Raw genomic sequence first — 15604 nt, forward strand, 5'->3', positions numbered from 1 at the left:
ATTTATGCCATTCAGAAAGTTTTTAACGTATTAATCCCATGGATCCAATAAAACTTATCAGTAGTGGTGACATTTTTCTTTAGATTTACATCAATGATAATGAGGTCAGCAACAGAAAGTTTGAGGTTCAAGTCAGTGCAGAATTCGGAATCAAGAAAAGAAGAACAGACACAGAGAAGAATGTAAGTGTGATGATCATAATGATGATGATGATTGTGGTGGTCAGAAGAATGTGATGTTTATCTCAGTTTATGTGATGATGATGATGATGATGACGGTGGTGGTGGTGGTGATGATGATGATGATGATGATGATGACGGTGGTGGTGGTGATGATGATGATGATGGTGGTGGTGGTGGTTGTGATAATGATTAGGATGGTGGTGGTGGTGGTGAGAATGGTGGTGATGGTGGTGGTGATGTTGATGATGATGATGATGATGGTGGTGGTGGTGGTGGTGATGATGATGATGACGTTACCAACCTTAAGTTCATAGAGGATGGTGACTTTGGCTGTGGTGGCTTGGGGAGGGATGATGTTGACTTGGCAAGAGAAACAAACTTTAAGTTTCAGTAGAGGTGACACTCGAAGACTTTTTAAACTTTATTGAAGGTTCGAGAGAACGAGTTCCTGGAAAGAGATCCGAGAGATTTTTATCTACTTGTATATGCTGGTGTCATATCAGATGAGGAATTCGTTTCCTTGTACAATGAAATCAAGTTCAACGCTTCAGTTACTTGAAAGTGAATGTTCGTCGCTTCATTGAGCCTATTTGCGATCTATGTATTGGCACATTTTCCCACACTCCACTGTTCTTTGACTAACAATGGCTGGTAATCAAGCTTACACAGTTCTGGGCTTGAAGAAGTAGGGCTCACTTACAAAAATTCTTTAGCAAGCTGAATATTGTGATCTTTAGTCCACTCTATATTCTTAAAATAAGAAGAAAGTAATATGATGGACAGGTTGTGTGCAATAAACAAGTTCCTTCATGCTGCTTTATCAAGGGCTTTATTTTGTCGAATAAATGAACACGTATTTTCATTTTGGCCTATAACTTAAGCACAAAAAATGAACTAAATACTTTGTGAATAAAGAAAAGGGAAGGAACCGATTTTCACATGATGCAAGAATATTAAATGTGATAAATTTTATCGCTGGAAATTCTAATCCTGCAGTTGTTCCGTTTGGACAAGTTCAGTGTGCTATATTCCATCATAAAATAGTGTTATAACAAGTAGTTAAGGAAGGTTTACCATTTGTAGTAGACTAGACATTACAGAAACAGATTAAAGCTGTATTCTGTTAAAATAAAGATATTTTGAAGACAAAAACATGAAGAGAAAACTCACGTTCTTGAAACACCGGCACTCTAAGCTTTCTCACCATCACGACAAGCAGTCGATGTAGGCTGGATGGCTGAGATAAATGCAAATTAGCCCCAAATCGGGCAACTTTTATTTCTGGTTGCCGTCCTCCACCTCCTTACCGTCCACCCTAACTTAAGGTCCATAATGATGATGGTGGTGGTGAGAATGATGATGATGATGATGATCAACCTTCCAAGTTGCGACCATTTTAGTTGCCATGGCACCTAAAATTTTGAAGCTGGCGACTTGATTTGTAAAAAAGTCTCCCTAAACCAACAGAATTGGTCGCCAAGTGGCAACCGAGCAAAAACTTTAACTTGGAGGGTTGATGGTGGTGGTGGTGGTGATGATGATAATAATGATGATGTTGGTGGTGGTGATGATGATGATCTAATCATGCTGCTGCTGATGAGGTTATTGCTTATTGTGAAAATGATAGTGGTGATGATTATGGTGGTATGATGATGGTGATTGTGATGACAGTGGTGTTTATGATGAAAATGATGATGGTTGTGACACACACATTGATGGGTGGGTAAACATGAGATTATTGCTTGGCACAAATTTCTAGTTCTTGCATCATTTAATCCTGCAAAATTCTTTCGCTCCTTTTACCCCTCCTCACCAGCAAAAACATTGACAAATGAGTAGTAACATTGTTTGTGCTACTGCATCAAACCGCAAACTAGGAAAAATAGAATCTAAGTGAAAAACTTTAATGTAAAGCTCAAAATTTTGTGACCCGCTGAACTGTACAATCTGAAGTCACTTGATACTGAGACAAAGAATATATATTGACATAATTATTATAAATGGCGGGGAAAAAACACAACAGTGGTGGTGGTTGTTATTGTGACAATGGTCAAGGACAATGATGATAGTTGTGATAGTGATGATGATGGTGACAATGTTGATGACGGTGACAATGTTGATGATGGTGGTGGTCGTGTTGATAGCGAGGATAATGTGGTGATGATGATGATGATGATGATAGTGATGGTTATGGCAATGACGATGATATAGGGTATTGTGGTGATGATGACAGTGATAATGATGATGACAATGATGGTGATATTAATGACAATCTTGGTGATTGATAATTGTCAACCAATATGATAGTGGTGATGATGACAGCCTACTGGTGATCATGATGACGATATGATAACTGGGGTATTTATGACGATGGAAGTTGAGGAGGTGATGGTGAAAATGACAATGTTAAACATGATTTGGTGACATTGACAGTGGTGTTTTTAATCTTACTACCAATGATGATGGTTGCAGTGATGGTAATGACATACTGTTGAATATGTGGATTTGACGACTTAATGATATAGTTTGTACTTTTTTCATTTAGTTACCAGAAGACATAGTCAAAGAGTTTTCTGAGGTTGAAGCTCTGGAATTGGACCCAATGAAAAATACAGTTACAATTATTAGAAAAAATTCCAGACCAGAGGTACAGTACATGCAGCTTTTGATGTTAGCTAGTACAGTTTCTCATACTGTAGCTGTAAGAAAGATATCAATCAAGTAGCAATTTGACATAATTGTAACATCCCTCTGTAGATCTTGACAGCAAGCTCTCCTCAGGTGGCTTATTCACTGATCACATTAGTTGAAGGCTATTATCGCCTTATGATCAACCAGTACAAACAACTTTTGAGAGGTATGGATTATTAATAAACTTGTAAATATGTCAAGGTTTGTATGACAACGCCATTTTTTTCCTACGCTTCAACAAATCTGACTTCTCACGTGGCACTAGAAATTGAGGAAATGATTGTAATGGCCAAATTAAACCACTATGGCCGTTAAACAATATCTGACTGCTTCATTCTTGATTCCACTTCTAGAATGATAGGCAGAGCTCTGGTTTACAAGTTTACATTTTGTATTTCCAAACCAAATTTACCCTTTTACACATCATACCAGGACTAAGACATCCCATTGCAACACAACATTCGATTCTGAGATGCAAAATGGGAAGTGAATTCTAAGACTTTCATATGAGGATAATTTAGTTAGCCAAGAAATTTCAAAAATGCAAAAACTGTATCAGTGATTTCTACCCAAGTCCAGGAGTGAAGTAACTTGCTCAAATACACTAGAACTAGAAACAGTTTGCCAATTCAAGCATTCTTCAAGCGTGAAAAGTTCTGTGCTTGCTCTTGGGATATGAAAGAACCTTGAACTGGAACATTAGCTCCCCTTTTCAGGGTGTTGTCCTGGGGCTGGTACTTTTCTGTCTTAAACTTGTGGGGATGTGCCGCTGGGATCCCAGAACCCTTAGCCTATCCCAGACCTAGTTCAACTCAACATAGCTATCCCATACTAGTCCAAACATCTAAAATCCCTATTCTAGACCCAAACTTGCTGATTTCTCTACCCTATCTAAGACTAAACTCACTTGAAAACAATACCCTTTACAGCGGCACATACCTATATAGCCCACATATGGCAGTACCCTCCCAGGGGTGTAGCACTAAATGACTTCTTACCACATCACTTTTTTGGTTAAGGAACCAGCCGGCCCGATTCTTCCAAGGCTGATTAGTGCTAACCCGGGGTTAAATGTTAATCTGAGTTTCTTTTTCTTTTGTTCAAAAGCATTTTCTCGGATTATTTTTGCTATTCCCTTTAGGGTATCCAATCACCAAATTGTAGACGAAAAGAATAAAACTGAATTTTCTTTTTTTTAGGTTTTTATATCTGAGTTCCAATTTTACACTAACCCTGGTTTATCTTAACTCAGCTTTGAACAACCCGGCCCAGGGCTATAGCTTGATTTCATGACCATTTCTGTTATACATAGGTCCAAAGAGACCAGAAAACTTGCTGTGTCACGGCCCAATTATGTAAGTAGCACCAGCTGTTGTTTTTTCAGTCCATGTCAATACGTTTCACGTCAAAGAAGTTGAAATTTGTTTTGTGCGCAACAGTATCAAGGTTAAACTGAAAGCACTACCCTCTGCTCTGCTCCTAAGTTGTTCTAGTCCGTTGTTGTAGAAACTACGAGTACCTAAAAGTAAGTCCATTGTTTTACTAGAGAATTTACTAGGAAATTGCAGAAATCATTTTTTAAGTGTCTAAGGTTACAATGAAGAAAAGATTCCTTTTTGAAATTGCCTCATAGTAACATTTTTTGTCTGTTATTTAGTATTAAACAATTACAAGCAAAATTACAAAAGATGTACCCTGTGACAAATTCATCATTGAATTGGCCTGTTAAGTAAAGGAGCTATGTCATTGTGCAATTTTTGATTACCTTTGGCCTGGTTATAAACACTTCATTGGCATTTACAAGTACAGTGGACACCCATATATAATGGTATCGTTTGTCCCTACTAAAAGCTCACATATTTTCCCTAAATTAAACCCTTTTAAAACGGACACTAGTTAATACAGACAATGGACACTCGGTTGGTCTGTGTTCCAGTCACCAACCCTCATACTATCGTCAACCCCGCTTTAAGGACAGAGGTTATCTGCGCACTATCTATTTTCATTGCCACAATTATGTCCTTATTGTAGACATTCTACCCCCTTTCAAAGGGGTTCAAATTGTGGCAGATTTCTACGGGTTATACGATTTTATTAGTAGAAACAACAGTAGCAAAATTGCATGACATGTTTGATTATGATCAGTCCGTCTTTCTTGCGGTGTTTGAACCTTGCACAGTTGTCCTTTGTGGTTCAGTTATTGCTCCTTTCTATCTTTATAAACATGTGTCTGTGACGTTTTTTTTTTTTTCTGAAAGCCCACTTAACACGGACAATACGGACACCATGACATGTCCGTTTGGTGTCCGTATTAATTGGGTTCCACTGAACGTAGAATTTAATTTTGTTAAATAAACATCGTTCTATATAGTTTTTGTGTTTTGTGCTTTTTTCACAGGCGACCAAAAGCAGAAGACCTTTTACAAAAAGGAACCAGGGAAGATGGTTCTTTTTTACTCAGAAAAAGTCGCTCTTGTTACTCTTCGTACGTTTTGTCTGTGTACCACGCAAAAGAAGTAAAGCATTTCAGAATTGTACACAACACTTCTGTTCAACCTCCGTTACTTCAACTGGAGAATGAGCAACAAAGAGGCTTTTCCAGCTTGTTTGAACTGATTGAACATTATAAACAATCACCGGTATGAAATATTTGATAGTTTACATTCATTATACAGAGGTGCTAATTGAATACCGTAAAACTACCACTTATAAGCCATGGGCCCATACATCTTCGTAAGGGGTTTGAGGAGGACTTATTAACGGAGAGGCGTATATCCGAAGGGGGCTTGTAACTAGAGCTGTAGCAGTGCTGATCAAAATATGTTCAATTCATTTGGAGGGGGATTATAATCGGATATATTTTTTTGTTTACCAGTAGATGGGCCTGTACCTCGTAAAGGGCTTGTAAGCCGCAGTTAACGGTACAGGCGCCCGTTTCTCGAAAGGCCCCGTAGCTTTTCGGGACCGAAGGCAACTTTTAAAATCAAAACCTGTTGAATAGTAGCACGGTTCCTGGCGCACAAACCAGTCAATTTTGCTTCGTTGGCTGAGAGTTTCATTGTATCAAATTCGTTTTCAAAATTATTGAAACATTGATCTTGAATGCAAAGGCGGCAAACATAAACAGCTTTTCGGGCCCGAAAAGTTATCGCGACTTTCGAGAAACGGGTCCTTCATCTTAAAACCAAAACAGACCCCACCCAGAAAACCTTGGCTTTGCCTAGATTAAGATTTCTTTCTACAGGTAACCCACCCTTGACCTGGGACAGCGTACTAGGGTTAGGCTTGTTGCATCCCACAAAGTCAGATGAAGTGAAAGTTATGTAACGTTTGGCCTACCTAGTACAGTTTTCAGCAAAATCTGAGAAGGCAAAATGTCTAATCATTTACAGATGTTAGACAAGGGGTGCACTTGCTGTTCAGATACCCTATTTCCTCGAATAAGCAAATTAGTGCCCATTCTTTCAGCCGAAATTTAAATGCGCCCTTGCTCTTATTCGAGGAAATACGTTATTGTTAGAGCCTGGTCGATGTTCGGACTTTGAATCAAACCTGGATCAACAGTTCTAACAAACTGGTCAAACTGAAGGGCTGTTCATTTCAAATAAACCCATGCGATCATAAATCAACTGCATGTCATTGTGACAGGGTATAGGAGTGACCCAGAGTTGCAATGTCATGGCAATGATTACCCGAGTTTTCAAAGGGATAAGTTGAAATAAATGAGGTAGCCTCACTAATTCCAGGAATAAAAGGATAAAGCTTTTTCGCCTTTTAAGCTGCAAATGTACTTTTTCTCAACACTAATGATGTCAAATTTTGGTATTTTCAATGTACTGGAAAAGTGTTGGAATAATCAAATTCTATTTGGCTTTTTTTTTGCGCCATTTTGAATGACAGCGTTATTGCAATTCGGTTTATTTCCCAACTAAACGGTACTAAAAGAAAGATAATTTGTTGACTTACAACCTTTCCATCACATGTCTTGTTTCTGCATGTATATCATGAACCTTGGAGATCAATCATCTGTAACGTTTGACTTTGACCTAAAGATGTAACGAACATTTGTTTATAAGAGTTTTGTTGCCTTTTATTCTAGAATGGGCTTCCTGTTTGCTTGACAACAATATGCCAACCAAAAACAGAAGGTAATGAAAATTGTGTGATTTTAAAATAAGTTACAGTGGAACCTCGTTATAATGAAGGGCTAAGGGGCTGGCAAAATTTGTTCGCTATAACGAGGTTTTGTTATATCGAGGTTCTTTTCATATATTTCACTATTACTGGGGAAAAGAAAATCGTTCCTTATACCGAGGACTTCGTTATATAGAGGTTCCAATGTATAATGAAATTTACCTTTCTTTCTCGCACTGTCTGATGAAAAAAAAAGATCATTTTTATTTTGGTCGTTAAATGGTTGCATGATAATTATATTGTTTAGTTCGGTTTAGAGACAAGTAGACATGCATACATCAACTTTCTGTACCCTAGTAGAGCTTCATGTTAGACAAGACGTAATTTGGTGTCAATGTTGAATATTAAAATTAAATTCAGGATGAAATTTTTTAACCTAGCTTGATTCTCAATTTCGTTTGTCTACTAGCCCCAATTCATAAATGATGAGAGCTACGAGACAAATAGCCTGCGTTGCAGACTTAACTTAACCCCACTAAGTAACGTCTGCGAAGCAGCGCCGAGATCTTTTGTTCTGGGCCCCCAACGGACTCAACGAATTATCGGAAGTACGTTTCGAATTTCCTTTCATCTTGAATGGCAAATCCACAGCGGGATTTTTAACAGGCTAATCATGGCGCGCACTCAAATCCTGGTACACAGGTGGGGCCAAGAACAGGATTTCGGCGCTGTTTCGCAGACGGACTTAACCAGAGTTCAGTTTCGTCTGTGGCGCAGGCTAGTAGACAAAGGAAATTGAGATTCAACCTACAATCCTGGACAAAAGTCCTTGGGACAGTACTGCAATATTCATAAATTTCTGTCATTTCTCGGTTCCCTCTTAAAATAGTGCATCCTTTTCGAAATTTTCTTGCGTTTCTCCCTCACCCCACCCTATACAAAGTTGACACTCGGAAAAACTTTTGGATACACGTGTGCAACGTTGTTTCTGGGGTGAGGGGATGGGTTGGACCTGTGTGAATTGGAAAACACCCCAGAAACGCAAAAGTATCCCACGACTTTTGTCAATGATTGTAGGTTAAACATTTTAACCTGAATTTAATTTTGGCCTGTAACATCAATATTAATAATATTTTAATAATTTTTTGACAGGATTGGCTGCCTTGCTGGACCGGGAGATTTCCGCACCAGCTGCGCCCGATTTCCAATTAGTTGATAACTGTGTACAGATTTCCTTAGAAGATTTGGTAATCAAGTCACAGGCATTATCAAAGGTACGAGAAAAAAGCTTTTCTACAGGGTAACTGGTTAAATGATAGCAGCTCTTTTACCGGATGCAATGAATACTGGAAAGAACAGTTAAGTAAATAAATAAAATTAGAATAAATAAATGAAGATTTAGAGGTAGCACATCCAGATAGTGGTTCTTTGTCTACCTTTCGTGATCGAATTGGAATTTGGAAGTGCTGGTTCTTGAGGAGAGGGAAAAATCGGAGTACCCGGAGAAAAAAACCCTCTCGGAGCAAAGGAGAGAAACAACAATAAACTCAACCCACATATGGCGTCAACGCCAGGATTTGAACCCGAGCATCATTGATGAGAGGCGAGTGCTCCACCACTTCACCACTTATACTCCCATAGCTAGTAGGCTCTAAGATGGAGAACACAAGCACTGATCTTAAGGGTCCATTGAAGAGAGGTATCTACCTCGAAGAGAATCAAAGAAAATAGCCTATTAACGGCAGGGACCAACTCTAAGCATCCGTTTTAGGAAGGTGTCTTGCGGTTAAGTGAGAGTTTACTGTATTCCGCCCAGTAGGACAGAGGTGTTTACCTTGTAGATCCTGTGTAGTATTCAAGCATATGAAAGAAGTACTTTACAGTCGATGTAGTCTGATAGACGGACACCTATAGGACTCACACTAAGTGTCCATCTGAGAGAGATAACTGTCTTATAGATAGTAAAGAACAACAAAGACAACTCATTTGGGGGTGGTGGCCCTCTTATAGAGTTAATCAGCCACAGACATTAACGCGTTTATCAGTGTTTTTTACCACTATTAGGGACTGGTCAAAAAGTATGGGGGGGGGGGGGGGTGGGCCGGAGCATTTGGAAATGTGGTTGATAAAAAACCCATGACCCACCCCCTCCCTTCAGCGCAAAAATGACTGACCCACCCCTAAAGCAAGGTTGGAAATTGCATGACCCACCCCCTAGTTAAAACAAGGATGTTTGGTTTCCTCTAAGGCCATCCCCTTTTTTCTCTTCGTTTACCGTCGAATGCGTTTCCTAATATTGGATTAGGCGGTCAGATTGAAAAAAAAAAACTTTAAAAAAAAATCAAAAGAAGTCTCGGAATAGTAGGCCCTGGTACCCCAGGACGACGTTAAAAGTTAACATTCACATATTTGGATTAACAAAATGTAAAATATACTGTGAAAAATGTTCATATTTTTGTTCTTGTTTTTCTATGTGCTGTTACTATGCTCATTTTTCAGATTAAAAGAATTATTTCAAGTGAAAAATGGTGTAACTATGTCGTTACTTTTTTTAAAATATGCCTAAAATTTGGGTCGGTCGGACGACGGTAAACGGAGAAAAAAAAGAGGATGGCCTAACCTTGTTCTGTGCTACAACACTGCTACAACCAATATCAAAATCACAGAAATCATACCTTTCACTGAAAAGACAAATGTGAAAAACCGAACATTTCTTGTTTCGGTGGACGTTATGAGTCTTGACACAAATATACAGCAAAACGAGGGTATATTGAAATTGTATGTCACAACGCATATGAAAATTTCTACCAAGGAAACCCATTCCTACACATTAATTACTTGCCGGAAATTCTAAGATTAATCCTCAAAGAAAATTTCTTCCACTTCAATGGAAAGCACTACCTACAAAACCATGGAACTGTAATGGGCACAAAGACAGCAGTTTTGATTCCTTTGCCAATATTTTTATGACATATATTGAAACAACAACTCTAAGCAAAACCTTCTTTTAGAACAACAGTTTGGAAATGCTACATACACGATGTCTTTTGCCTATGGGACATGAGTAAACCAGACATCGAAGCCTTCATGGAACAAGCAAACTTACATCACCCAACTATTAAATTCATGGCCGAAACATTTGACACTGAGATGCAGCGTTTTTAGACACGGTTGAATACAAAGGCACAAGATTCAAGAAAACTCTATCCTTGATGCAAAGACACATTTTAAACAAACAGAAACCTTCTTGCACACACATTTCACCTCATGTCACCCTCCAAGTGTTAAAAAAGGATTTGTCAAAGGAGAAGCCTTGAGAATCCTACGAAAAAACTCCTCAGAAACAACCTTTGGGGAAAATATTTCAAAAAACGCTCGATGGACGGAGGCTACCCACAAACTTTGATAGACGACCTACTATCAGAAATAAAATTCACAAAAACGAGTCTAAACTCCTATAACAAAACCTACAAGGAGGAAAAAGATTTATTGCCATTTGTGACACAATACCAACCCTCAGTGTCTACTATAAAGGAAGCTTGAGTAATAAAAATGGAATCTTATACAAAGCCAACCATAACTTTAATAAATTTTTAAAGAACCACCAATCATTTCCTTACAAAAAGGGAAAATCATTAAAGGACATGCTCGTTAGAGCCCCCCCCCCCCCCCCCAAAAAAAAGGTTTAATAACAAAGGGTTCACGGGATGTGCGGTCTGTCACCCGTTCCATTTTCTCGCACAACAGGTTTGTGAGTATTTTAGGAATAATTCCAGCTGGCTATGTTTTATATAACAAGTGTGGTCAACTGTCTCGTTAGTAGTTAGTGCTTATCTATGTAATAAAATAGAGTGACCCACCCCCTAAGGGTAGCTGCAAATTGCACGACCCACCCCTTGCACAAGGCTCAAAACCTCATGACCCACCCCCTCTCTGCTCCGGCCCACCCCCCCCCCCCTATACTTTTTGACCAGTCCCTTAAGTGTTACCCTCTATAAATAAAGCCTTTTAAAATTAAATTACATGAAAGAAAAAAAAAATGCTGTACAGCTTAAATGATGTAAACAACTTAGAAATTGTATAAAATGAAGTTTTGAAACTGTGTTTTAGGGTGAGTTTGGTGAGGTAAGGATGGGTTCGTGGTGGTGTTCCAGTGCTGGAGGTTTGTTGACGGTAGCCTCAAGGGCGTTGGTCAAGCCTGTCGGACGAGAGGTAACTCGCTGTAATCCATTTTAGTTCTAATAGATCCTAAAAGGCCGCAAATTGTTCACTTTCATCTTAAGCCAAATAAGCCACATTTCTCGTGCATAACACAATTAACAAAGTATTTACAAGATTACTTAAAATAAAAAAAATATATGACGCGACGTGGCTCCTAGTTGTGTCAACGGTATTTCTGTTCTTTCTTGTAGAAACTTCTTGAGTATAGAAAAGCGATGACTACTTTCTTGGAACTGAAGAACCAACATCTTATACTTTTTCATGGGATCGCTGAATATCAGAAGACCTTAATCTTTGTTTTTGAGTTTGCTGCCGAAGGGCGTTTGGATGATTACATTCGTAAGGAAAGGTAATTGTTCCTCAGTGACTGTTTTACTGTCCATATATCCGGCAACAGAGAGCTTAAGCAACGATGCCTATTTCCCTTTCGTAAACATTCGCTGCCATTTTTAACGGTCAATGCCACCACTGGTAACCAAGCCTTTAGTTATGATAGATGTAATATATTCCCTGGGTTAAGTTACAAGAAGCAAATAATACGTTTGCGAATAGTCTTGAAAAGAGCGACCTTGAAACCCAAGCTGAATTTACGTTAAAAGTTATGGAAAGGTCTAGGGTCACCTACTATTGATGTGTCAGTTAAGAAAGACAGTTTGCTAGTTTATGTGCGTAATTTTTTTCGGAATTTTGGCAGGTCACTGTAGTAGTGTAGTGATAAGGTAGAGAGATGAGAATACGAAAGGTTCGGGTTCGACCCTGGGTTGCGATCCTCTTTCTTCTTAGACAGTATAAATGTTACAGGTCAAATTTATTATTTTTTAAACCTAGTTTATGTTTAAAATTTTGTTTAAACTAGTTTATTGTTAAACCTAAGTAATTTTTCAAATGTCAATGTTGTCCCGCTCTTTAATCTACCTGTGATAAACGACAAACAATCCAGTTTTGAATGGAGCGCGGTAGAGGAAAGTGGTCCAGACTGTTTTGATCTTTGACGACAGTGTGTCAAGATGTTTGTCGTCGATTTTAACCATAACGGTCCGGCGGAGTTTAACCTGCTTTGTCAAAATTGGATTATTTGTGATAAATGCTCTCCATGCCATTAAGCCTGTAGTTAGCCTGTGGTACCTTGAGCCCGTGGTGAGCCTGTGGTGACCGTAAAAATGAAGCAGAAACTTAGTTTGGCAGCTTTCCTGGGTGTATTAATCTGCGAATAATATGAAATGTTTGAAGTGATCAAAGCTGTATTTCTGAACTCTCATTCAAAGTGGAAAAGAGAAAGGCATTACTAAAGGAAGAGTGATCTCCTATGCTGCGCAGATAGCGGAGGGAATGATGTTCTTGCACAGCAAGGTAAGTTATCATTGGGCAATGGAGGCCAACCGTTCATTAAACCGTAATTTTTGAGCTACAAATAAAGAAAAATACAGGCAAAACAAAGGCATAAAATTGTCAAGAGGCCAGTGAATTGGATGACAAAGCCAAAAGCTTGACCCAAGGTTTCATATCGTTAGTAGCTTGAATATGATTCTCTGGGCGAGGGCAATGACACTTTTATTCTCGGTTACTGGCCTTTCGTTACCTCGTTTGTGATGTAATTATTAGAGTCAAAGGTCCGTGTTTCACTTATTCCTGTATGTTCTGTGGAGACCAACAGGGCAACTCCCGTGTAAAACTGTTTGATCACCTATCGGAAATCACCTGTTGTTAACAGTTATTATCAGTTATCGAGTAACATTAAATATAAAAGCTTTTGAAAACGTTTAACATTGCTTGTTATTCATTTTGATGGGTTCTAGTCCCCCGGCTAAATCACCATCTGCGCTTACCACATTTAGAAGCTGAATTCACCATACCATTCGATGGAATATTGCTAAGCAGCCTAGCTGTTTATGGCTGAGTGAGCCAAACAAAATGGTGTACACCGCTATCCAAAGACGAAATAGCCCAATTTCTGACGAAAACTGAGCGGACGAAATGCAATAATACACAAAAAGAATTTTGCTCGATGGATGTCATCTACTTTTCAAGGTGTACTCGCGAAAAAAAAAAATGCATTATTTGTTTATATTATGATACCGTGCCGAAAAACAAGAAATGTTCGAGGAATGTCTACGAGAAAACAAGTTTGTTAAGAACTTAGAGGTATTTTGAAGGAGTAATAAGACAAATGCTTAATTCGGCTTTCGTATGATGTGAATAATTATGGACCGCGGTGTATAAAATCATCCTCGCTCTGCATAATTCTTCACATCACATTCAGCCTCTTTTAAAAGTTGCTGAATTAATGTTGCCGTTTTATTTATTAACCTTTAGGACTGCGTTCACGGACGCCTTAGTGCGCACAATGTGTTGGTGGCCAGTGAAGACTGTGTCAAGATCAGTGACTCTGGATTGTTGAACTTGGTGGAGAACAAACAGAGCTTCTATGCCTCCAGAAAGGAAAATGGGTAAAGTAGCCAAACTTACATATTTATATTTTCAAATTGGGCCCTTTTGGAGCACTTGGTTTTCTTCTAACAGACATCAGATAAAATATGACATTTGCATAGCGTCAGGAAAACTAACCCATAGTCAGTGGCTTTATAGTCAATGTTTATTACAGCATTTTTATCGTGTATCGTGTTTGATTTTGCTAACAGTTGAGTTTGTTTACGTCCCGGTTAGGTTCAGCTACTGTTGGTTTTCACCTCTGTCGCTCCAGTCGCATTCTTTCGACAAGAAAAGCGATGTTTGGGCTTTTGGTGTGACTGTCTGGGAGATGTTTGTGATGAAAAAGCCCTTTCATTGCAACTTGGAAGACCGAGTATTAACAAGAGACGAGGTGAACATTTTCTTGGTCATAGCTACAATCATGGACTAAAGTCTTGGCACACTTTTGCATTTCAAATGCAGAGAGTTTGGTGCGTTTTCCAATTCACACATGCCCGACCCCTCCTCTCACCCCATAAATACCGCGTTGGACGCGCGTATCCAGAATTTATTCCGAGTGTCAACTTTGTATAAGGTTAGGGCGGGGAAGGGGGGGGTGGGGGGGGCGAGAGAACTGCAAGGAAGCTCTTCTTTATGAGGGAACCCAGAAATTACAGAAAATATGAATACTGCTTTACTGTCCCAAGGACGTTTGTCCATGATTGTAGTTGTTGTAAACAGCTGAAACCATATTGAATGTTTATAGTATTGTGAAGACTCTTGTGAAAATTTTGGGAGGACGAATTAATCTTTGCCTTATCTGCCTGTTGAGTAAAAAACCATCCCTTGCTTAACTAGTTAGCCAGAGAACTTAGCGCGTTCGGTTGGTAGCTGTGTAATGTTTTCTTTGAACGATTCCTCGTTTTCATTCTGAGTATTATTGCAGCTGATTTACAACCACTTCACAGAATAAAATAAAAGGCAACAAAACAGTGTATAGAATGTTTTATTTGACTCTTCACAATCAGGAACTTTCAGCATGCACTCTACTTGTTGCAGGGTAGCTGCGATATGGATTACAAAACCTGCAAGCGAGTCTTTTGTGTCATATTGGACTACAGTAAAAACCCGCGAGGAAAAACCTGGTCTTTAAGAACCTGAGGCCCTCTCTTGAACCTGTTTAGCATAAAATTCGACACAGGTTCCCATTTTCTAAAATCTATAAAGACTTTCTGTATAGTACTTGGGCAAATAAGGTATGGTATTACAATACATGTATGCTATGTTTCGAAGGAGGACTTCAAAATTCATCTGGTCAGTGCTTCAGTTCTTCTTCTTAAAGTCATTTTTACATAAAGCTAATTTGGTATTCAGATTTTATGTAAGAAATAAGTTGAATACCGCTAAATACTCTTAACTACAATGTATTTTTCCATCAGAGAATAAGAACGTATTTGAGAACCTTAATAGCCTACTATTTATGTAACAACTTGTGCAGGCTTTCTTCGGAAAATACAGGTACCGTATTTACGAGGCCCTAATTGGTGTGATTTTTTTTTTAATTTTAGGTTTTGAGCCGGTACTTGCAAGGACAGTATCTTAATCCACACAGGTCAGAGAAACTTTGTAACAAATTTAGGCCGAAGGCTTGTTTCCTCCTTTTGGAATGCAGCATGGAAACCAAATTAAAAGATGACTTGCTTAGCTATGCTAAGCTATCCTGTTACACTTCGCGCACAAGAAATCGTTAACCCCAGCGGAATGTTTGTTCTAAAATCAGGATAATTTTATTGCCACAAAGCAGGTCTAGAAAACACTATTCACAAGCCTGAGAAAACAGCCGTTATTTCGCTACGACACCACTGGTTCCCCGTCGAAATGACGTCTGAGACTCGAGTGCGGAAATTCCATACTGATGACGCGTCACTACCCAATGCAAATTGTCATCCACTAAGAAACACTACCCA

General features: G+C 38.9%; 1 protein-coding gene across 3 annotated transcripts in view; it reads left to right on the forward strand.

Moving 5' to 3' along the window:
* LOC140942896 (uncharacterized) overlaps positions 1–15604 on the forward strand; it is a 43203-nt gene that overhangs the window by 5534 nt on the left and 22065 nt on the right. For all 3 annotated transcript variants that reach the window (XR_012166580.1, XM_073391912.1, XM_073391913.1), the window contains exons 5-17: positions 84–182; positions 2728–2829; positions 2940–3039; positions 4186–4228; positions 5272–5512; positions 6973–7021; positions 8160–8281; positions 11118–11219; positions 11420–11577; positions 12494–12578; positions 13542–13675; positions 13893–14049; positions 15206–15249. Coding sequence is in view for 2 of the 3 variants with exons in the window: in XM_073391912.1 (XP_073248013.1) it covers positions 84–182; positions 2728–2829; positions 2940–3039; positions 4186–4228; positions 5272–5512; positions 6973–7021; positions 8160–8281; positions 11118–11219; positions 11420–11577; positions 12494–12578; positions 13542–13675; positions 13893–14049; positions 15206–15249 (1436 nt within the window). In the remaining variant the exon portion in view is untranslated. The remainder of the gene's footprint in view (positions 1–83; positions 183–2727; positions 2830–2939; positions 3040–4185; positions 4229–5271; positions 5513–6972; positions 7022–8159; positions 8282–11117; positions 11220–11419; positions 11578–12493; positions 12579–13541; positions 13676–13892; positions 14050–15205; positions 15250–15604) is intronic.

The sequence above is a fragment of the Porites lutea genome, chromosome 7 (genome assembly GCF_958299795.1).
Source record: "Porites lutea chromosome 7, jaPorLute2.1, whole genome shotgun sequence".
In the NCBI taxonomy this organism is placed as follows: domain Eukaryota; kingdom Metazoa; phylum Cnidaria; class Anthozoa; order Scleractinia; family Poritidae; genus Porites; species Porites lutea.